The sequence below is a fragment of the Manduca sexta genome, chromosome 19 (assembly GCF_014839805.1).
Source record: "Manduca sexta isolate Smith_Timp_Sample1 chromosome 19, JHU_Msex_v1.0, whole genome shotgun sequence".
In the NCBI taxonomy this organism is placed as follows: Eukaryota; Metazoa; Arthropoda; class Insecta; order Lepidoptera; family Sphingidae; genus Manduca; species Manduca sexta.
The window spans coordinates 2,179,273-2,203,074 of record NC_051133.1 but is presented as its reverse complement, the minus strand read 5'-3'; the positions used below and the strand labels follow the sequence as shown (position 1 = coordinate 2,203,074).

Below are 23,802 nucleotides of genomic sequence, written 5' to 3'. Positions count from 1 at the left end.
ACATTTATTTAATTCCAATAAAATTAATAAAATACCCTACCTTTCGCTTTAGTAATGTAAATCATGTATTTTATTATTTTTAAATTAAATTTGGTTAATATTTAATATTTCTGTTATTGTTTAAACTAATTGAAACTTCGGAATATTACCGTGTTCCATATACATTTTTGTGATTTTAAACATCCTTTTTTCTTCCCTCTCTTTCCTACCCACACATTGTCGTATGTTGTGTCAGACAACAAAATTGTTCAGACAATAACATAATTGTTTAAATCCTTCTGACCTGCTTCTGACGTCTATTGAATTGTACACAATGTTCAGGAACGGCGCGTAACCTATTACTCTTTCCTAAATAGGTATTGAAAGTGTTCAAAAGTTTATGTAGCTAAAATGTCGTTAAATTTATCACAGCAGTTACATTCAACGCAATACACTCCACTGAATAATAAACGAAACCGCCATTTGTTACGAAAAGAAGATACGTTAAATTTGTCACCAATTTTAAACGAGACATCCATTTTTAAAAATCTCAACGATACAAGTCTTCGGCAAGTTCTCGATGAGTCATCTATAATAGTTACTGCAGGAACAGTGGGCAACGGATTGAATGAAGCATTTTTTGACATAATTCAAAATAGCCGGTCAAGCAACGTCCTCGAAACATTAGCAAGGTTAGCACAAGTCTGCTGCGACTCTTTAGAGCTTGTGGAGCCATGGAACAGGTATAACGCACATAACTACTGGCTAGCAGAGGAAGCGAACACTTGGAAACTCTTACTTTGCTTGTATGCAGATTCTATCTCTGAACACCCAGAGTCCTTGGACAATTTGATAACGGAAACTACGCTGTCACAGCAAACTTTGGTAAACGCTTTATTTAGAGTTGATTCAGAGCTCAGACTCTTGCAGCTGTTAGTAGACTGGCTTGAAGCCACTGCGGCTTACCAGGATGAAGCCACAAAAACATCAGCTCCAGTCATTGGCAATAACATCCATTGGGGTAACACACTACATCAGTTGCTCCTGGGTACTAGTTTATTTCACAAAGAAAAAAGCAAATCTATGATCACCTGTATGGATCCAGATGCTCCAAGGCGTCAAAAAAGAGTTATACATTCTGATGATTTGAAAGATGACAATGATTTATGCAAAAGAATTTTTACAGAGGTCAGGTGTGGCAAATTCAAGGATGCTGTATCTTTGTGTATTAATGCAGGACAAGCTTGGCGAGGTGCTGTATTACAAGGTTGGATCCTATTGAACTACCTCCCACGTGAGGATCCTACAGCTCCTCTAGAAATATCAGGAAGCCCTTCCAGAGACTTATGGAAATGGTGTGCCCTGGGCATTGCTAACAATATCACAGAAAATATACATTACAGAGCCACAGTTGGAATTTTAAGTGGACATTTATCAAGTACACTTCCTGCTTGTCAAGGTAACTGGGAGGATTTGTTGTGGGCTCACTTAAAAGTGCAAATTGAAGCCAGAGTAGACAAATTCCTCCATGAACACCACATCACAGTTGATGCCAACACAACCACACCTGAAGTGTTAGAGCTGTTGCAATCTGAGCTTCAAATTGAAGAGATGACTCTTCAACAAGTATTTAATGCTGTTAAATCATTAATGGATGGTAAAAGAGAGTCTGACTATCAAACCTGTCAACGTCATCTCATGCTGGGCAATATTAGAACCATCATGCAGGAATCTTTACAATGGCTAGAAAACACAGATGATAAATTTTTGAGATTTTTGGCTCATTTAAACTTAATTTTGAGAAATATGGGAAAAGATCCTCATCATGACATAGGGGACCAAGTATTGGAGAAATATGTCATACAGCTGATTCAAGGATTAATGGAAGGTTCTGTAGATCGTCCTGATCTTATAGCATACTACACTTCCACAGTGCCAGTTGACAGACAAATAGTACTTTATGCAGAATTGATGGATCATGTACATAAAAGTGATTACCGAGAAGGAGTTGTAAAAGCTGGTTTGAATGCAGGCATTGATGTTGCAGCATCAGCTCGAGTTGCCATCAATAAAGCAATATCTGATATTCAAATAAGTTATGGAAATTTGGATTTAAACTTCACCCAAACAGCCACAGCAGAGAAAGATAAAACACTTATCAACAAAGTAATATGCTCACTGGAATGGCTATCATTGTTGGGAAATCAGTTGCAAGAAGCTCTGTGGCTAAGCAATGCTATGATTCGTACATTCATTTTTCTTAGTAACACTGAGGCTGCGCTTGCATGCCTTAGCAACTTTAATAAAATGTTTCCAGAATTTATGGACAAGGTCAATTCAAATTCAGCAGAACTAAGAGAACATTTATGTTTGAAAGCATATTTAGAGTCTTTGGAAGGTTTTGCAACATGGTACAGGCATTACATTAGTGGTCAGCCTAAAGATGTGGAGGCTTTGCCACCAGATGCATCTTTTTCTGATAAGGCCCACCATGAACAGAGAGTTGCTCAAGTGGAACAACAGAAAGCACGCTGGTCAAATGCTGTCTCACATCAAGCCAGACATACCAAAAATTTGCTGTACAATGTGTTACTATTCCCAGGAGGTTGGCTACAGGATGAAAATGATAGTACAACATCAGAAAACTTTACTGAAAATGAGAGAAAGGAAAGGTCAAAACAGTTGGAAACTTTGAGATCCTTATGCATTCCTGAAGTGGCAATTTTGATACTAAAAATTTTACAGAGCAATGACAACATCGAAAACCACAAGGAGGCTGTAAAGCTGAGTAATTTACTTGCTGCTGAAAACAGATGTCTCTACAAAGTATTCACCAAAAACAAACTAATGGAAATATTGGACATGATTAAGGAGTCTTGTCTTTTATTATTGGAAAAAGGGAATGATGTCTTTGGTTATGAATTAAATGAGGATTAGTTTTTTTGTATTGAATTTTAATAAATGTTTGCAACTATCAAGTTTTTTATTGTTGGCTTACTCATAGAACCAAAAGTGTAACTGGTCAAATATTCAGAGAAATTATCTGGTCACATTCAGATCAATTAGAAGCAGAACATATCTTAAACTCAACCATTGCTGTTGAAATAATACAATGTGTTTTTGTATATAAATAAAGTTATGTACACATAATCACATATTAAACTTTATAGCAAAAATATAACAATTACACAAAGTAATTACTATGACTAGGATTCAAGAATCCCATAAAATCTAGTTTTTATATGCTGTTCCGAAACAGTGTTAAATCTAAGATACACTGACAGGCGTTAAGTTGATCAAGTCATTACTGCATTCAGCTAGTTCGGCGATAGACACACGTCCCCTCTGTTTTATGAATTTTGCCACAGCTTCCAACTCCTTTTGCGATATGTATATGAATTTTCCTCTGTCATCAATAACTCCAGTCAGCTCACCAGAAGCTTGCAATTCTGTTAATCTGTCAATTGCTGCTTGAGTTTTCAACTTAAAGTGTGCAGCTAAATCTTCCAGTAAGACTACTTTCTGTGCCTGTAACAATGACATTATCACCTATCAAGCATCTTATATTTTGCTACATATTTCAAAATCCACTATATAAAGATCTCAAAGTTATCTTCTATTTCAATACCAAGTTATCAGAATTTAGAATACCTTTACATCAATTTCATTTTGATTGACTTACCTTGATATACTCAATAAAGTCGCGTAACAGACTCTCCTGGTCCTGGTCATCGTTTTCGTCATATCCTTCACCCTCCACTGTGAAAGCCGCCTTCAGAGCTTCATATTCCTCTTGCTCGCGCTTTTTGCGCTCTTCTTCAGCTTTCTTTTCAGCCTCCTCACGCAATCTTTCCTCTTCCTAAAATGTATAATCCATGAATTCATTTGTAAATTTGCTACCGAAGTATTATTCACCAAAAATCCGCATATAAAAATCTCATTAGAGGTGATCCATGTATTAAATAGTTAAACTTTGTCCTCTACCAAAATAACTTTCAGGAATTCAAACTCATGTCAATACAACATGAATGATTATCAATTTATGAATATTCAAAGATCTTTTTGAAAAGAGGATTGGGACAGCCACTATCTAGTAGCAGCATACAGATTTTAGCAGATGAAGAGTAAAATGTCCTATGTACTTGCCTCTTGTTTCTCTTCTATTTTTTTTCTCTCCTGTTCTAGTTCTTCATCTTTCTTCTTTTTTATTTCTCTAAAATGTTCCTCTGCTTCTCTTACTTTCTTCTTTTCCATTTTAGCTTCAAGTTTAGCTCTTTTCTGTGTACAAAAATATTGAGATATATTTCATATACAGTTCATGAAGATAAATTATTTTATAGATAAATGTATATAGTTATATACTTACCTCATAACTGCTAAATTACTACATGATATTATAACACAAAAAAAAACAAGTTGAGTGTTGTAATGTGTAAATGATATGCTAAATATCTGCTTAGCCTTTAAAATTGTGTAAATATCAGTATTTCTCGTTGAGTATTATATATACTTGGGTGACAATTAATGGAATTACCTTGGCCCCCATTCTATCTTCAAAGTCCACCTTCTGGCTAGTACCTGGAGTTTCTTCATCCACTTCTTCAGCTTCGACTGGCTCTTCCTCAAGCAATGCTGCCTGGTGTCGAGCAGCTGTAAAGGTATAAACATAGAATTTTTCCCAGTGAAATAAGTCAGAATTGTTTCTTAACTATATATATTTAAATTCACTATTCAAAAATGGTTAAGGTCTATTTTATATGTAAAAAAGTTTATAAAAATAAATAATCTATAAAAATGTGCTTATATTATGTTGTTACAAGAATGTAGCTACTTTAGTCATTCATAAAAGCTATCTATTTTTCTAAGATTATATAAACAAAACGTACCATTTGCTCTCATCCTAGCCCTCTGGTTCCTGACTGCTTGTACTCTTCCTGGGCCTCCATCTCTTTGGACAACAGCTCTAGGCCTTCCGCCAGCTGGCAATGCAAAATAAAAACATTACTAAAAATATTCTATTACAAATATTATGGAACAACGTAGATATAAGATCCCAATACCTGGTGTTTTCACTTGAGATACACGTAGGAATGCCACTGATAATAAAACTATTACTATGGCACTGATTATTGCTGCTATTATGAATGGATCCATTTTGTATTTAGGTATTACCTATGAATATGAGGCTACAACTATAGACGAAACAAAATTATACGTATATAAATTTTACTTTAGTTTGTTTATTAAGAAATGTATTTTTGATATTTTAAAATACTAGGAATAAACACATTTCAATAAAAATCACTTCTATTTAGTGACAGATTGAAACGTCATCTGTTTTGTCATAATATTAGCGTTGTAGTTCCATCATTCATGGTTTAGTTTCTCAGTAATACGAGTTTTTGTAAGATTTTAAATACTAATCATAATTTGTTAATTTATCCCCCATCCTGTTGTAGTGTACATTTTCTTACTTAGTATTGTAAAAAAAAAGTTACATTATTAAGATTTTGGTATCTTTTCATGAGGCGAATTGTTAGAAATTTTATTAATTAATTTTAGAAATCTAATTATGCTAATAATTCTTATTATAGAGTACTGGAATAAAAAGTAACCTGACGTTTAGGGTCGATGGATGTCGATGACGTGTGTCATGTCATTTTAAGAATTTCGTGGAGGCGTTTATCACGAAAATGGAATTATTAAAATTATCGTCGGTTATTGCATTATTTCTGTTAATAGATGCCACTTCAGCTCTATACTTCCACATAGCTGAAGGAGAAAGAAAATGCTTTATCGAAGAAATACCAGATGATACAAGTGTAATAGGTAAATCAAATTACTATCTCTTTATAAAATGTATATCATTATTATCCCCTACATAATCATAATTAAGTATCTATTCTTTATAATCAGTTAAAAGCTAGTGACATTATTCCGTTAAATAAACAGAAAAGAATAAAAAAACATTTAATTTACATGTTGTAGATTATATTTTTAGTGACAATAGATATTTCGGTTTTCAGTAAATTACAAAGTCGAGCTTTACGATCCGAAGTCTGGCGGCTTTATGCCCTCGACTCCAGGCATTGGCATGCATGTGGAGGTCCGGGATCCAAATGACCGTATCTTGTTATCTCGTGTTTATTCCTCGGAGGGAATGATCTCATTCACTTCCACAACTCCTGGTGAACACGTTATCTGCATGTACTCCAACAGTACGTCATGGTTCAGTGGATCACAGTTGAGAGTAAGTATTAGATATACTTGTATATAACACAAAGTTTTTACTTAGCTAGAATAATTGTTCTTGTTGTCTGTGTGCATAGGGCCACTTGTTTAAATAACAGCATTGGTATATTACTGTTTTATTTGTTGTAGTTATTTGTATTCATGGATGTTTTTATAAATTCAATATTGTTAAAGTTATTTATGATCTGAAGACATGCTCAAGTTAGTGTTAGAAATATATTGTGTTTAAATTATCTGTGAGATAGTCTGGTTTATAAATAATTTAATGTTATTTATTCCATGTTTGTACAATTAAATAATATTTATTTCAATTATAATATTAATGTGGAATCCCAAGTTTTTGTACTATAGTAGTTATGGCTGTATGTTATTAAGTATTAAAAAAAAAAATTTTTTTCTTGTCAGGTTCACTTGGATATTCAAGTGGGTGAGCATGCAGTTGATTATGCCAACATTGCACAGAAAGACAAATTGACTGAATTGCAGTTGCGTATAAGGCAGCTTCTGGACCAAGTTCACCAGATCACCAAGGAACAAGCGTATCAAAGGGTTGGTGTTTATATTTATATTAGATTAGAAGGAAGTCATAGTCTGGCCAGAAAAATGAAAACCTTACTGTTTGGAAAAAATAGAAATATTTTTTTGTGCTTTTAAACAAAAAACCAAATATGGGATTTTAAAATTTTTCTTATTTTTCTGATTAGGCTGTATGTTATACATTATAGCCTGATCAAGAAAATTATTAATTATTCAAGACCAATAGAAAATTTGGCATTTTTAATTAAATTATGCTCAACTATTTATTTTGTATGAATATCCATTACCACCTAAGCTTTAACTATTGTTTTTGAACTATGAATGTGGCAGTGATACACATTGACTAATTTTCATAATTTATGGTCAACAGCAAAGAGAAGAGCGCTTCCGCCAGACATCAGAGAGCACAAATCAGCGTGTGCTGTGGTGGAGTCTTCTGCAGACCGGTGTGCTAGTGACCATCGGCTACTGGCAAATGAGGCATCTCAAGAGTTTCTTTGAGGCCAAGAAATTAGTCTAATAAATTATTGAAATAAGTTTTAGTTGTGCTATTTTTTTCCTCTTTCCCAAAAACTGTTGAATGTAATTTAAATGTTTTTATAGTAACACAAATTGTGAGCTTTTTGTAAATGATCTGTATTTTTCCAATAAAATAAAAGCTACAGGTATATGTTTTTATTTATGCACATAATTAATATATTTTTACATTAAAGTAGACTTTATACAACTATAGGTATATAAGGTCCATAACTTAAATAATATGGAATTAAAATTTCAGCTTAAATTTTTTTTAAATAATCAACTGAAGGATGTCTCTGGTGATTCCTGCACATAGGTTTTTCTTGGAGATTTCTAAACTGACAAGTTGGATATGACCTGCACCTAGACTTGTTTAGGTGAATTATAATATATCTCAAAGTAGCTAATGTCAAACTGAAGGAAATACTTCTTATGAAATTGCCTGAAAGTTTCAATAAACTTTATAGTTTGGGGGACACAGCTAGACAATGTAATTTGTAAGTAATAGTAGTTAATTATAGTTAGTAATAATAGATTTTTATGCTAGAAATTAACCACTATTATTAGTGCTCAATTTCTAGCTATGTGTACTATCAATCTATACACGGCTTTACCCTGAAAATATCATCTAAATACTTGACAAAGAGTGACGGATTAGCCTTAGGAAATGAGTTTAATAATTTAAAATCCACCATGTTTAATGTGGTAACTAATGTATCACAAGTGCAATAGTATAGATGGCCGTCGACTTGTAACTGTTCAGCCAGTTCTAGTTGGTGATTATCCATTAAATCCTCATTTACAACAACTAACAGTGGTTTGTTTTCTCCTAATACTTCTAAACAGCTTCCAGCGCCGGCATGGCTTATTACTAAATCGGCACGTTTTATATCCTCTCGTATAGAGTCTTTGAATCTATATAAAACTAATTTCACTCCTTCTTTTTCGTAATTTCCAGGGGTTTCATCACTGTTTCCGATTTGAAATGTAACCTCTTTGCAACCTATACTTTTCAATGCAGTAAGAACGGATGGTGTTAGAATATATTCACAAAGCAAGTCGAATCGTGTCGTGCCAACTGTTATGAAAATCTTTTCGTATTGTTTCTCCATATCTATTGTTGATCGATTCAATAGTGAGTAAAATAGGTTAACACTTTATAAACAAGTTTGACGTTCCAATTTTTATAGGTTATAGATTTGTTAAGGCATAAAAGTCAGTTTTGACAATTTTGACATAGACATTTTAATAAGGTTGATAATCGTAAAGCCTTAATAACTGCAATATGTTTACGTTCTTTTTATTTTCATTCTATGACATTTCGATACGCATTGATTAAAAAATTTAAAAGGTTATTGTAATATGTAAGTATACGTAATAAATATATAAAAATGGTCGAAAAGCGTACCGTTTTGCCGGGCCGGTTTTATAGGCCTTTCATAATCAATCATGCGCATATTCCCTCTGAAGTATTCAGTCCCGTGAACATGCTCTTAGAAAAGCTATAAGTACCTACAAAAGGCTGTTGCACTTGGAAATCGAACCAACGATCTATTGATCGGTAAACCATATTCAACCTACTTACGCGCAAACTAAACTAATAAACTAATGAGGAGGTTAACAATACGATTGAGGTAGGTAGGTATATCGTATATTATAATTATTCAACACGTCAAGTTTAAATGGTTTTTGGAATGAAACGCACCTATCAAATAGTGATACCAATAAGTAGATAAGTAGCTAGCTGATTAATTGTTTCTCTATATTATTATAAAGAAGATATAATAATCAGATATTACAAATAATATTATGACTGCTTATAGTTATAGTTGCGATAATAAGGACCTAAAAACAAAGTAAAAAGTATAAATAATTTAAGTAAAGGTTTTTTTCAAAATGTTTAAGAGTGCAATAGATCCCCATGGGTGGTAGAGACAAGGCATGCAGCCGGTTTTAAAAACAAACTCCTACCTGACCTACCTATTTCGACATGCTTAAATAAAAACTGCACTTACTCGGTACCCACATTTTCGTCAAGATACGAGTAAGAGAGTGATATCAGTTAATGACAGATAAACAGACTATAAGCTACTCTATAATGAAAAAGGTACTTAGTATACCACGTTCAAGTGAAGAATATCAAAAGACTTCATTTATAAGTAAAATACTACTGAATACGAACGTTTAAATATCCTTGGCATTTCCCTACCATAGAAAGGCTGATCCATCCTTGAAGTAGTTTATTATGTAGATATAGTGCCACAAGTATCTAAATGATTTATTTCTAATTCTCTAGCAGTAGACAGTGGGGCCTTAGGGACGAGAGGTGGGAGGAGGGAAACATGTCAGGACAATAGCTTGGGGCCTGGCGTATAAAAGGTTTTCGTAAATAGGTACCTACATAATACATACTTTTAATATAGATTTTTTATGGTTTATTTATTTTGTGAAATAGTTATATTTAAATGAATTCAAATGTAAAGTAGAAATCATATCAAAATCTCCTTATTTTAAGGACACCAACTTAGATAACATTAATCTGATGTATTCATAAATTTAATATTTTTTTCAGTGATGACGATCTGTGATGACGTGATTACGTTACAGTACGAATCACTGTGGTATTCGTACCTTTCGTGGTTCACTTGTAATTGTCTTTAATTTTTAATCAACTTCTGACCTTTTACAAGTATACCCTTTCGTAGCACAGAGTGTTCCAAACCTATTTGATGGTCAATGGTCATGGTCTTTTAGTTAAGGATTTATATAGGGTATCATTGTGAAACTAATTTACCGCTTATATAGGGTTATTTTGACACTCCGTTAATAAATGAAACTATTTACTCGTCCTTACCTCTGCTAACATTGTGCTGTAAATCATCTACGAATAGCAAATATTTTCACATAGAATCCAAGTTATACTGTTCTAATTTTTTGTAGTTTAGTATGAATATGAAGCGTGCGTGAATATAATTTTGACTGAAAATGTGTTGTACCTGCTAGAACGAATTCTCTTACAGTAGTGGTAGTGGCATTAGGGCGCGTAAAATTTGAATGTAAACTCTATTGATATTTGTTTTCTTAGAAACTTACATTTAATTGTTTTATATCTACGATTTGAGTAATTTATTTTCAAGTGATTTTTTCAAGAAGGTTAGCACGTGGTTTCATTTAGTAACATGATGTAAAATGGTTATATATACCTGTAATCACTTTATTCTAAAAAAAAAAAACCCCGAGTAGAGCTTTCGTTCTAAGAAGTTTTACCTTTTGCCTAAGCAAGAGCTACATTTTTCCACCGATATGCCTCCATAAATAAACACATTTTTTTGTTGTAGAATTTGACGAATGTATTGAGAGCTGGTGTAGATTTTGGGCATACCAACACCATTTAATTCTTAATCATCTCAATACAAGCATGAATTTAGGAATGCTGATCATTTATTGGTCGTACTATGAGCGACAGCAAAAATCCAAAAATAACTAGAAATTTAAAAATAATACATCCTGTATACAACAGTATGTTTCACATAAGCGACCCACCAACAACATAAAACAGAACTCTGAGACACGTGTGCTATATCGCTTTAATGAACTCGTAAATAATTAGTTCATTTCTTTGATTGGATAATAATTTATTTTGACGAATTATGACTGGTCTATTCATATGCGAATTGTGTCGGAACAAGTCGGTACAAAATGCGGCTAAAGCTTGTGGGTTTCTTGTGTTTAGTATGTCGAGTGTCTGGAGAGGAATTTCCATCGCTGATCACGGCGAATGCTTCTATCGGTAACTAATTTTATATTCATCTTAGTAGTATTTATGTCTGACCAACGTTAGTTTATTGGATCTTTTTAAAAAAAACATCGTTCTGAAATCCAACCAAGGATTAGTTAATTAGAAAATCCAATTCAAAAGTAATTTATTTATTAGTAACACTATGTAATAGTATTGTTTGTTGTTATAAGTTTTGTTTATATTGAAATTATTACGACTCTACTTTTCTGGATTCAATTCTATTCATTAGAATATTCATGTAGTGTTTCTCAATTTCATCACGAATTTATGATTAAAAAAAAACAAGAAGAATCAATTAAGGGCGCAGTTCTATCTATTTTTAGGAACATTTTAACTAATTTCTCACGTGAACTAAATTCTTTCAATTTTAATATTGTGTTTTAATCTAATTTAATTATCGTGGTTTACTTAGAAGTTTAAAGCTATCTTGCATTTCCAGCCGTAGTTCTCGATCGTCAGTACCTAGGCGACAAATATCAAGCTGTCTTGGATGAACTGAAGGACTATATCAAGGAACTAGCGAGAGTTGATTTAACCCATGGTGGAGTCGTCGTCCATTACTACTCTTGGACATCCATCAGTCTTAACAAAGGTAAATGTTATGTCATTCACATTTGGTTGGTTAATATCTAATACAATCATCATATAGAATAGGTCTTACTTCTGAGAAAGACGGTGAGGTATTGACTCCTAAATTTTACTTCGAAACTTAGTTATAATCTTAGTACTGTAAATTTGAATTATTCTTATCCCTTTTCAGCAATTTTTCGGAAAGAGTGTCTTAGAAGTTTTTTAATCGATATGTTTTAAGGTTTCCTAGCAGTCTTCAGCGTCGCATCATGCCTAGATACCTGGGATCTATTTTCACGTACAGAAGAAGAAGAACTTCTTCTGTTTGCTCTAACAGAAGTGGATTGTCCACGCCTTCCACTGCGTTCAGCCATCACCGTTACTTACGCTGAAGCGGGCGAAGAGTTGCCACAATTGCTTCTAGATTTAAGAACCTCAAATGCTTTCAAGTGGAAATCTGCTGTTATACTACATGATGACACTTTAAGTAAGTAAATAGTATTAATAGTTCAGCGTTCCGGGATCAGTCTGTGTATATCCGGTTCCAACAAGTCGGCATTGTGTCGACTGTCGAGAGGAAACATCTCTCGTCAGTGGACATTCTATAGGATCTCAGTGACCATCAGGTGCGGTGGGTCACTTTGCCGTGCCTTTTCGAAAATAAAAACCAATTTTATGATCTAGAACTATAACACTGTTTTATGAAACGAAAGCTACATAATGCCTATGGAATTAAGGCTTTAGTTTATTTTAATTAGAAAATAACGAAGATCACTACGTTTTCGACAGCTATTTTTCCTTTCCTACCTTATTGATAGATTGCTAACTAGTGTTGATATGAAACGAAATAATTTATTTGGGTCTGTAAAATGTTAAACATTATTATACACTTGTTTTTCGATTTAAGTTTTATCGTAAATTCTCAACCTAAGAATTAAATCCAGGCCTCGCTATCTATCTATACATATTATAAAACAAAGTCCCCTTTTCTGTCTGTCTGTACGTGATCGATTTTTAATGAAATTTTGTATAACATAGTTTAAGACCCTGGAAAGATTAAAGGAAACTTTCTATCCCGGGAAAATATATAGCGGGATTTTTATCTCGGAAAACTCCTTCACGCGGGCGAAGCCGCGAGTCAAAGCGCATAATTCCTATAAGTATTATTGTAGTGGCTTCGATAAAAAATAAAGTTGGTTGGTTTAAATATTTAGAGTGACTTTAATTCCTTCATCACCACATTACTTATTAGATCGAGATATGGTTTCCCGCGTGGTCCAGTCTTTAACCTCACAAATAGACGACGAAAGTGCTTCGCCAGTCTCGGTTTCCGTCTTTAAGATGAAACACGAAATCAACGAGTATTTGAGGAAGAAGGAAATGCATAGAGTGTTGTCCAAACTGCCTGTGAAGACTGTTGGTAAGTTTTCTAAGATGAGATGAGCTAGCCTTAAATTCCGTTTGATATAACTAAACATAAAGAATAGTGAGTGAATTACAACACAATGAGTGGCGATGTACTGTGTTCGTTGTATTTATCAATTTGTAATAATTAGTTTTGAGAGACGCTTATGCGGAAATTCATGCATATTAAATATGGAATACTTATAATACGGACATTATTGATGAACGATCTCTTGGCGTGAGTTCAATTAGCGATTATCATAAGAAGGTGACAATTTATTAAATTTGAATTGAAATTAGGTTGATCTTTCACTACCAATAGATTATAATTATATATTTTGGTTTTTTGATGTAATAAAAACCAAAGATAAAAACCAAAACCAAACAAGGTTATCAAAAATAAATAAAATGTTAGCTTATATTGTAAGTTATTTTAAGTCCTATTGTATGATGTTTTAGGTGAAAATTTCATAGCAATAGTAACGTCAGACGTAATGACGACTATGGCAGATACCGCCCGGGAACTCCTCATGTCCCACACCATGGCGCAGTGGTTGTACGTCATTTCAGACACCAACATACATAACTCCAACCTTTCAGGGCTGATCAGAGCTTTGTACGAGGGAGAGAACGTCGCTTTTATTTATAACCAGACAGATAATAGCCCGGATTGTAAGGTATGGTGACGTTTATTGCACTTTATGTACTTTGTTTCTGTAGATTTTATTTTGTTGTTACTTTATACAATTCGGTACACTTTGGTAAGATGTTTTCATATAAAAGTGTAATATATCTTCATTTGGTACTTCATTTGGTATTCCAAAAATGCGAGCCTTAGGCGCAGCGTAGACGCATAAGACGTCACCCGTTTCATAGTCTATGCCACAACGTAGCAACCACGTGTATCAGTTTGCTGTCCATGTTTAATAATGATGTAGTGACAGAGTTCCCATTAGTCATAAATACTGAATACCGCCATATGATCCAAACAAAGTAGGTCAATGTTCGTTGAAACGTACAGTCCCAATATAGCTCCAAACAACACGATAGCATCCCAATTACTATCCGAATTGGCTGAGAGAAACAAAAATTCTGGCTATGCGATTGCATTGGCGCAACTCTTCATCAATCTGATGTAGATTGGACTCAACAGGTTCGCGTCTGGTGTTGTTTCGCTGTTCATAACGAGATTGAACACTTTTCGTTTAGCTGTTTGAATACTTCGGTTAGGTTTTCGCTTAGTAAACCACTTGAATTAAAATTCATAAGGTGATGATTTTTAACACTTTATACGAGCCTTTATACGCACGGGTAATAAATGCCTAAAACGTTCGATTTTTATTCAAAATATTTCTCTTTCTTTTCTATATTTGGTGTTTTTCCAGCCAGTACGGTTTGATCTCCATTTCTTTTAGCATCAACTGCAATACCGTATCTGTCCTGGGTACCTACTATAGTTTAACCTAGTTGGAAAGACTACCTACTAACTTCTTACAAGGAGATCTACAACTTATTCACAAGAATTCGTTTTAAGGTTTTACTTATCATGTAAAATTTCAGAATGGTATAATGTGCTATTGCCAAGAAATTATGAACGCGTTCATATCAGCGTTAGACGCAGCCATCCAGGACGAGTTTGATGTGGCGGCTCAAGTATCTGACGAGGAGTGGGAGGCGATAAGACCTAACAAAATACAGCGAAGGGACATGCTACTTAAACACATGCAGGTTGATATTGATATTGATATATTGATACTATTGCTGTCGATTTTTTAGGTGTTGGTGTTTATGTAATGACTAAATCGAACTGTATTATGTACAGTAGCTTAATGAGGTGATCAGCCTTTACTTCCTGAGAAATATTATAATCTAATGTTTTCTAATCTACAAATTCTTCATAAACCAACTTGTCCATTATTTATCTGAAGTATAATTATTTTAATTACAAGTTTAGCTCGCAGTCCAAATATCGTCAAAGTCCTTTTCTAATATAATTAAAATGACCAGAACTTCTCTCTGGGAGCCAAATTTGATCAAAATTTATGTCTATGCTTTTCCTCCAACAAAAATCTTAACGTATTTACAAATCTTCAACGATATATGACACCTGTAGGATAATGATATTAATTAATTTATTAGCAACACATATCAACAAAGAGTCGATGCGGTAACTGCACCACTTGGCGAGCATTAGCGGCTGATACTTGGGGCGCCACCTACCGCCATTTCACCGAAGATGATATTCTTAAAGAGAATGATAACGGTACCGAAGTTACGGGGTTATAGAGAAGGTTACTTTATTAGATGTAAGTACAGGAAATAGCTTCGTTATGGAAAGTGGAATATTTTTGGTCTGTCCATTCGAATTTGGCGTATGCAAAATAGACAGGAGATCATATATAAGATATATTGACTACATACGGGCAATATTTGCTTTTGAGTGGGCGAGTTGAGTGCAAACCGATACGAACTGCAACATGCAATATGACTTCTCCCACGTCGGACGTAGTCGCCTGTTTTGAAGTTTATTTTTACTATATTTTAAGTAACAATTTGATAAAAAAAATTGTGTGTAATATTTTTACATTGTATTTATGGTCTAACTTAAGAAATAATAGCAAATAAATGGACTTTAAAACTTTTCAAAGGTAGGGTTTTGGAGGCCGATAGACGCGATGACATTTTTCGACGTCCTGTTCCCGCACGTCCAACACGGATTCAGAGGGAAAGAGTTGCCAGTCATTACTTATCACGTAAGTTCTGTAATTCGAATAAATCGAGACCATGACTATAGTCATTTTCCAACGTAATTGTAACAATTAAAAAATGGGCACGTCGTTGTCAAATTCAGTTAAGAACGAAAATAAACTTATTCCTTTATTCTTGGGAGTTAGGTCTCTCATGTACGAACCTGATTCAATAAAGACCACCAATAATTTTCACCCCTAAATGCCTGAGTGGGTGTACTGTTCTATTATCTATTATACAGGTTTTTTTATACGGTAAAGTTACTCCACAGCTACTAATTAAGGAGTAGGGTCCAGAGAGTGTTGACTGACGAAAGATAACTATTACCAGTCGATACAACTATGCCAGCCTGTTTAAAATATAATAGATTTCATGATGACGCAAATTGTTAGCAGATTATAAGCATTTACAATTCAAATGTATAATATTACCTACATATACACTGTTGTTTATATTCAAGCGTGCTACCATGCGAGTGATTTACTAATCCAGTTATATTTGCATAAAAAACTGTTCTGTTTAGAATCCTCCGTGGACCATACTACACACAAACGAATCTGGCGCAATTGTTAAATATGGCGGTCTTATGTTCGACATAGTCAACCAACTTGCTAAGAACAAAAACTTTACGTAAGTTCTCTATTTCACAGAAATATTTTTACTAGGAAATATGTAATGATCAATTATTTCTTCATGAATCGTTTCTGACAATGGCTAAAAAAAAGCTAACGCACCTTTAGTGGGACGTACAAAATTCATGAGATTCTCAGTTTATTTTTTTGGGTATCGCACTGCGCAGTCAATACTGGGGGAAACTTGCGAAAGGAATACTGGAATCCCCGACTTAGCGACTGTAGGGTCCTGGAGGAAAGTTGGAAGGGGATATCTGGGAAGGAAGTGTATGTGAAGGATAAGGAAACCTTGTAGGATGGAAGGAGGGGAGAAGGCCAGGAAATGTTAGCGAGCCCTTGTAGGCCTCAATGTGAATTAGCAATCATGAGGTATACACACTTAACTGTGTGTCTAGGGCCGCGACAAATGTCTCCCCATCAATGGGCGTGCATTCAGAATGGAGACCGAGCGCACAAGATTTGCCTCAAGGGAGGACTTTCAGAAGTTGCATTCGTCGTATACGTTTGGTAATAATGTCAACTAACATTGCGAGTTCTGATTGCCACTATAATTGGGTCTGCTTAATACTAATGAGAAGCTCATTAACAGCTTACTATTCTGGGATTAACACCTAATTTAGAGATTAGCAGAGTTATTTGATGGCAATTAGTGCTTAGAAGTTAAAGAATAAATTTATTATTTGCACAGGATAAAGATTCTGCTACCAGGGAACGTGAAGAATGAAATTTCCAATGAAACGGATGTGAGTATTTTCTTATAATTTCTACTGATGGAAATATGCGTGGGTGATATGATAATACGTCTACCTATTTCTAACATTCGTGTAATATTGGAGAAGTCATGTTGCATTCTCTATTTAGGTATGCAGTTTCTTCTTCTCAGTTGGTAAAGTGATTATCAATAGAAGCAATAATATTATATACTTTTTAAATTTTCAAAAAACTTCGTTTAAGTCTATTGGGTACCTAATTTTAGCTTTGATTATGTTGTAGGCGTTGCACAGTCGGAGAGCGATGTTGGCCCTCGCTGCCATTGCGAAAGGTCAAGCGGCACTTGCCGCTGCATCTTTTACTATACTACCAAATCCCACTCCAGGTATAGAGAACTTTGTTATTTACGGTTAAAGATAATAATTATCTCAAAAGATTTAAATAATCACGTATAAAATAAAATACTAAATAAATAATATTATTCTGAATCAAATTAGCGTAGTTAGTAAAGGATTGTTGTGAAAGACTCGTTTGAGATAAATTTCGAATCATTTTTAATTTTGGATATTAGCACGAATACGTTGGTTAGAACTTTGTTTTTTACTGTTACTATCTAGGTGTTTGGAACAAGATTGAGAATATTTTCAACTCATCTTATTCCGGAAATACTTATCTCAATTTGGTAATTCACTATAAAGCTGAAACTGTAAAATCTACGCCTTTTACGCACGCCGTACACCTTTAAGCTTGTATTATCTCATGAATTATATTTTTCAGGAATAAATTACACGATCCCGGTGAGCACACAACCGTACGCGTTCCTGGTGGCTCGTCCCAGAGCTTTGAGCAGAGCCATGTTGTTCTTCTTGCCTTTTACAGCTGATGTAAGATATACATTATTCTTCTTATATATAATTACGATTTCAGACTATTAATCAAAACATAGCCCGTTTTTATCCCGAAGGGGTAGACAGAGGGGTAAACAGGACAACCACTTTTTATCATAACAGGGGTGGAATATCGGGCACAATTTCCAAACTTCACCTACTACTAATCTATTAAGATTAGAATAATTGGATTATTTCTAAAATTACGCACAACGATGTCATGTTTGGGGCAAGTTATATTATGTTTAACGTTTATTAGAATGGTTACCTAGATGCTCTATTTAATCGTCCTTGTTCGGGCTAAACGTTTTATTTCTTTAGTAACATTCTGGTGGTAGGATATATTTTATATCCAATCGGATAGCGACCACCGTACACAAGGTGTTAAAACCCGCCATAGTGGACAACATAAGTGTGTCGGTTCCGGGATCAGTCTCTGTATATCCGATTCCAGACGGCCGGCATAATTGTGTCGACTGCCGAAGGCTAATCATCTTTCACTAATCGATATTCTATTGGGACTGCCTTTGTGGCGTAGTTGTAATTGTACACGGTACAAGTACGACTATCGCGCTGAGGTCCTGGGTTCGAGTCCCGGGTCGGGCCAAAATAATTGTGACGCGGCTTTTCCATTGTAAAAAATTAATCGAATCGAATCGAAACAGCTCGAAGTCAGGAACCGCCGTGTGATACCCCCGTGCCTCGGAAAGCACGTAAAGCCGTTGGTCCTGCACCTGATCTCTCTCTGGTTATGTCAGATTGCCGCCTCACCGGACTATGAGAGTGAAGGAACAGAGAGTGTACCTGTGTTTTGTGCACACACTTGTGCACTATAATATATCCTGCGTACCTGGCTGATCTCCGTTGAGATTGGCCGCCGTGGCCGAAATTCGGCTAGGAGGGATTGCATTGCATTCTATTGGACCCCATCCCACTTACCATCAGGTGGAGTAGGATTACTTTGCCATGCACATATAAAGAAAGGCAATTCTTCCAGACTTGGCTCTGCCTTGGTCTAGCGGTGATAACTATGGGTCCAGTGTTATACATAATACATCGCATGAGTCCGTATTACGAGGCGATGAAGATCACACGACAAGGCGGGCTAGCTACTATACATAACTGTTTATGGTATATATATGGAGCGTTGTTACAACAAGGTGAGACAATAAAATTTATATTAATATCTAAAGCTGAAGAGTTTGATTGTGTGAACGCGCTAATCTCAGGAATTACAACACCGATTTTGATTTTTTTTTCACTAATAGTAACATTAATCCTGTGTGCTATATGCTACTTTTTAGTCCAGGAAAATAGAAATCGGGACTTATATCCCGGCGAAACATTTTCAGACTGGCGAAGCCGTGAGCAAATCTAATTTTTGATTATAATAACAACTACTATTGGAGCTTAATGCATCTATTTTAATGTAACGATATTTTTCTGGTCTCCATTAAAAGCGAAAAAATGTTTAGTTTTGTTGTTTCATTATTGCATACAAAATAACTAATGGTGAATCGATTACATCAAAAATGTATTAATTTAACGAACTTCCCTGCCTTGCTATTAAATAAACCATTTCCAGGTGGAATGTATCTACCGCGAGCAGACAGTGGTCGTCTCGTAGTAGGGACGTGGTGGTTGGTAGTTCTGGTCGTGGTAACCACGTATTCTGGTAACTTGGTAGCGTTCCTCACGTTTCCGAAGTTAGAGATACCTGTGACCTCGATAGCGGAACTGATCGAAAACAGAGCGTTGTACACCTGGTCGATAAATAAAGGATCGTATCTGGAAATGGAATTGAAGGTAATTGAAGATGATTAAATGTATTTATATATGTATGTATTATATCTTAGAAGAATCAACAATTAAGTAATAACTTTATAATTATAGAATAATATTTGAAGATGTGCTAATAGGTTTTCAGTCTATTTTCACCGAGGCTTGAAACACTTATAAATGTAGGCAATATAAAACAAAAATAAAAAACCTTTTGTATGAAAGTTATTATGTGGCCTATAAATAACTTTTTGCGCCTTTATAAATTATTTGTAATAAAATAAGTATTGTTTTAAAACAATGCAACGTAAGAATAACTGTTAACAAATTCAAACCTTCAATGTATGAAATAACTGGTTCCAGAAGATATGTGATTAGTATAATTAGCAATCATCGTTTTAGTTTTTTCCATTTAAATGTTGGAAACATTTTCTTAAAGTCTTGTCTCAAACGATAGCATTACTTTTGAATCGATGGTATTCCGATGAATTATTATTAATTTAGGTTAAAGTAAATATCCCAAAAAATTCTAAGAATATATAACATTAATCATTTTAACATATTTTCTAGAAATTATGTATGTAACTTGAAATACTTGTAGAATTCTGAAGAACCTATATGTATATGAACCTAACAATTTATTTCGTGATATAACTAATTTAGAATGTTTTGTACTTAAGTATCTTTATACTTCTAGAATTCCGAAGAACCTAAATATAAAGCGCTGCTGAAAGGAGCGGAGTTAACTACACATAGTTCAGAAACCAATGCACACGCAGGTTGGTTATGAATTATATTACTTATTTCAGCTTCTTTAACTGAATCTCGGGAAGAGCATGCCGTGAGAAATATAGGGAATACCCGTTTATAAATACATTTTTGAATGATAAGTAGCTTCCGTGGCGTTACACGTTGGTCAATCTGAGATATTTCATTAAAGGGCACTAAATACTCAACAAGGTCTAGAGAACTAGCCAAGTGTTGAGTAAAAGTCGAATTAAATTTAATCTGTGTAATTATCTATGTTCTCGTGTCAATTGTCATCTTAACATTCCTTCTCTAAATAAACAAGTTTCGCGGTAAAAGCGATTGCCGGCCTCTATTATTTAGTGAATATCCCTTATACAGAACACCAAGTATGTCAACTTATTTATAAACTCTCTTCAAAATGTACTGGTCACTTAAATTAAAAAAAAAATGGTTGAAACTGCATTCAATAAATGATCAAAATTTTAAAATTATAATCATTAGTCAAAAACTTTTCGAAATATGGAGAAAAAAACTTAATTTGATCTCAGAGTAAGGGATTTTCTTACATAAAAAGTTGAAAGATTATTGTAAGTTTTTGATTTTTTTTATGATAAACGTCAATACCCTGAGAACACGTTACCAATAAACTCACCACAGTATCTTTCAAATTGTAAACTAAAATACAGGCATGCTGTTATGCATAATGATAATTCCATTAGGTAGCTTGCGTAGGAATAGTATGATTAGATTCTGTGCCATGTAGTTTTCGATTACAGACTTCCATTTCCAATGGAAGTGGACCATTTATTCGCTGGTGGTTTGATATATTTTTTATCCGTCCGCATAGCGACACAAGGTGTTAAGACCCATCATAGTGGCCCGTATAAGTGTATATGTTCTGAGATCAGCTTGTGTATGTCCGGCTCCAGCAGGCCGGCATAATTATGTCGACTGCCGAGGGGCAATCCGCTCTCGTCAGTCGACATTCTATTTGGACCCAACTCCTCTCATCAGGCACAATGGGGTTATTTTTCCGTGCACCGTGTATAAAAAATACTTTTGTTGGTTTTGTCACGTTTATTGATAAACTTACAAATTACTTAATCAATGTATGAGCAGTATTTTATGACAATTGGAATTGAAGTTGCTTAGTATTACACTGGTAGTATTTCATGTTTTTAGGTCATCATCTCCTGGAGCGTGTGAGGCAACAGCGCCACGTACTTATTGATTGGCGCCTTCGGCTCAGTTACTTGATGAGTGCAGACCACATAACCACCGGTTCCTGTGCCTTCGCTCTCAGTAATTATATTTTACTAGCTTTTGCTAGGTGCAGGAGTTTTTCGGGATAAAAGTCCCGATATATATTTTGCCGGGATAGAAAGTAGCCTGTAACCTTCCCAAGGTCTTAAACTATCTCCATGCCAAATTTCATAGAAATCCGTTCAGTAAATTTGGAGAAAATCGATCACACACAGAAAGACAGCTTTTTGGGACTTTATTTTATAATATGTATAGATTACTGTATAACTATGAAATATTGTTATAGAACAGTTGTTTATGTCCGTAGACTGGTATTACAATTTGGTATTTTATAAGCAATATTGAAGTATTTTAAAACCTCGTGTGACAGCTCTCGTAAACATGGTAGCATTTACTCTGGGTTTGAGTTCGCTCGTATGTAGGTAAGCTATATGTAGGGTTTTTGCTAAAAGTACCACCACAATTGTGCAAAGTAAATGAAAGCAGAATAATATCAAAATATTTTTATTTTTGTAATTATAATTATGATTTGGTATATATTTATCAGAACACTGTGTTGTAGATCAAGTTGATGCGTCATACCAGCATTATGTTTAAAGGTTTTGTATCCTTCAGGTATAGAAGATTTTATGGATGAACGAGTGGCGATGATCGTGCCCGCTGGCAGTCCTTATTTAGCCCTCTTAAATAAAGAGTAAGTGATTACATTCACCAAGAAGTACGTTACAAATCTTTAACTTCAGAAGCTGGATAGGATATAAGCACATATTTGACTTTGGAATGTATGTAGTGGTGAAAATAATGTACTGATCTAACTTAAGTAAAATAAAGCTAGGTATAATCTAAGATGCTGTCAACATACAACCTAAAAACCATTTACTGCTAATAAAGTGCGCCATTGCCTAGGAAATGAAAATTACCGAGACAAGATCCGCAGCAAAAGGGTTGATGCTCACTTCTAACTTTTCGATATTATTAATGCAGCAATATCTTTTACGTTCCTTTTTCCCATTGTGGGCACAATAGGAATTTATTTTTCTATGTATGTTTTTATTCTCTTTTTGTTACTATATGCACGTTATACTGTTTGTGTGCAATAATAAAATCATTCTTTCTTTTTTTCTTTTGGAAGATGCAGATATCGATTTTGCACTACTTCTAGAACTTTCTTCCAGAATAAACCGCATGCACAAGGCCGGTCTGATCACGAAGTGGTTGAGCGCGTACCTGCCGAAGCGCGATCGTTGTTTCAGCATGTCGTCCATGGCGGCCGAGGTGAACAACCATACCGTCAACCTCAACGACATGCAGGGATCCTTCTTCGTGCTGTTGCTTGGTGATTCTTTTTATTGCTTTGAATGATGGGACTATCTTGCCGTTCGTCTGATGGTAAGCGATCATCATCATCATCAGTCGCATAAAGTCCATAAGTTGAACATAAGTTTCCCCTAAAGATTTCCAGACGGACCTTTCGAAAGCGATGATATTGCGTACCTTACCCAGGCGGACTCACACATATGAGAGACCTATAACCAGTAAAATACTCGTTTATTTATTAGGCACAGACATAAATAACAATAAGTTTTGCATATTTTTGTTATCAGGGTTTAGCGGATATGATATCTATTATTAGTATATAACTTCGGAAAAAATCTGTACTCTATACACACACATACTCACACCTTTTGTCCCGGAAGGGGTAGGCAGAGACACAATTGGTGCACTTTCTGCCGTGTGTATTCCGTCTCATGTAATAGCAGGCGAGCCTATAGTCACATCGGGTTTCTCTGTAATAGTTAAAAAAAATACTCACGTAGGTGACGAATTATTATAATTATAGAAGTAATAGAATAGACTGCCTCGGTGGCGTAGTTGTATTGCATGTCCGGTAGAATAGCGCTCTGAGGTCCTGGGTTCGAATCCCGGGTCGGGTAAAGTGATATTTGGGTTTTTCTGCTCAGTATCAGCCCGG

The 23,802-nt window shown here is 34.8% G+C and overlaps 5 protein-coding genes across 5 annotated transcripts; 3 read left to right on the top strand and 2 right to left on the bottom strand.

The window, feature by feature from the left end:
• Positions 1-275: 275 nt before the first annotated feature.
• Positions 276-2,953, top strand: LOC115440866 (nuclear pore complex protein Nup107). The gene has a single exon (XM_030165363.2). It carries the CDS (start codon positions 391-393, stop codon positions 2,914-2,916), a length of 2,526 nt encoding a protein of 841 aa, XP_030021223.2. The 5' UTR covers positions 276-390; the 3' UTR covers positions 2,917-2,953.
• Positions 2,944-5,326, bottom strand: LOC115440916 (DDRGK domain-containing protein 1). The gene is made up of 6 exons (XM_030165428.2): positions 5,040-5,326; positions 4,866-4,958; positions 4,514-4,629; positions 4,126-4,257; positions 3,662-3,838; positions 2,944-3,507 (listed from the first exon to the last, which is right to left on the bottom strand). Exons 1-6 carry the CDS (start codon positions 5,131-5,133, stop codon positions 3,247-3,249), a joined length of 873 nt encoding a protein of 290 aa, XP_030021288.2. The 5' UTR covers positions 5,134-5,326; the 3' UTR covers positions 2,944-3,246.
• Positions 5,327-5,595: 269 nt separating this feature from the next.
• LOC115440919 (transmembrane emp24 domain-containing protein eca) lies at positions 5,596-7,432 on the top strand. Its single transcript, XM_030165439.2, has 4 exons — positions 5,596-5,808; positions 6,006-6,229; positions 6,637-6,780; positions 7,139-7,432. Exons 1-4 carry the CDS (start codon positions 5,673-5,675, stop codon positions 7,286-7,288), a joined length of 654 nt encoding a protein of 217 aa, XP_030021299.1. The 5' UTR covers positions 5,596-5,672; the 3' UTR covers positions 7,289-7,432.
• Positions 7,429-8,500, bottom strand: LOC115440930 (UDP-N-acetylglucosamine transferase subunit ALG13 homolog). Its single transcript, XM_030165452.2, has one exon. The coding sequence runs from the start codon at positions 8,397-8,399 to the stop codon at positions 7,881-7,883; it is 519 nt and encodes a 172-aa protein (XP_030021312.2). The 5' UTR covers positions 8,400-8,500; the 3' UTR covers positions 7,429-7,880.
• Positions 8,501-10,631: 2,131 nt separating this feature from the next.
• On the top strand, positions 10,632-23,352 carry LOC115440936 (ionotropic receptor 93a). The gene is given in 19 exon segments (XM_030165464.2): positions 10,632-11,077; positions 11,526-11,678; positions 11,898-12,143; positions 12,909-13,076; positions 13,520-13,737; positions 14,621-14,788; positions 15,200-15,338; positions 15,341-15,366; positions 15,709-15,813; positions 16,332-16,438; positions 17,129-17,183; positions 17,434-17,536; positions 17,929-18,035; positions 19,036-19,198; positions 19,624-19,844; positions 20,515-20,596; positions 21,750-21,869; positions 22,446-22,524; positions 23,006-23,352. Coding segments are annotated over 19 exon segments (2,538 nt in total). The 5' UTR covers positions 10,632-10,986; the 3' UTR covers positions 23,193-23,352.
• The last annotated feature ends 450 nt before the right edge of the window (positions 23,353-23,802 follow it).

What these genes read in the sequence shown, in the direction of transcription:
- LOC115440866 (XM_030165363.2), top strand. Translation starts at nt 391, where the DNA reads ATGTCGTTAAATTTATCACAGCAGTTACATTCAACGCAATACACTCCA.
- LOC115440919 (XM_030165439.2), top strand. Translation starts at nt 5,673, where the DNA reads ATGGAATTATTAAAATTATCGTCGGTTATTGCATTATTTCTGTTAATA. An exon ending in TCAGTGGATCACAGTTGAGA is followed by an intron (nt 6,230 to 6,636) that starts GTAAGTATTAGA and finishes TTTTCTTGTCAG; the next exon opens with GTTCACTTGGATATTCAAGT. An exon ending in AGGAACAAGCGTATCAAAGG is followed by an intron (nt 6,781 to 7,138) that starts GTTGGTGTTTAT and finishes TATGGTCAACAG; the next exon opens with CAAAGAGAAGAGCGCTTCCG.
- LOC115440916 (XM_030165428.2), bottom strand. Translation starts at nt 5,133, where the DNA reads ATGGATCCATTCATAATAGCAGCAATAATCAGTGCCATAGTAATAGTT. An exon ending in GGCTAGGATGAGAGCAAATG is followed by an intron (nt 4,630 to 4,865) that starts GTACGTTTTGTT and finishes ATACCTTTACAG; the next exon opens with CTGCTCGACACCAGGCAGCA. An exon ending in AAGATAGAATGGGGGCCAAG is followed by an intron (nt 4,258 to 4,513) that starts GTAATTCCATTA and finishes TTTTGTACACAG; the next exon opens with AAAAGAGCTAAACTTGAAGC.
- LOC115440930 (XM_030165452.2), bottom strand. Translation starts at nt 8,399, where the DNA reads ATGGAGAAACAATACGAAAAGATTTTCATAACAGTTGGCACGACACGA.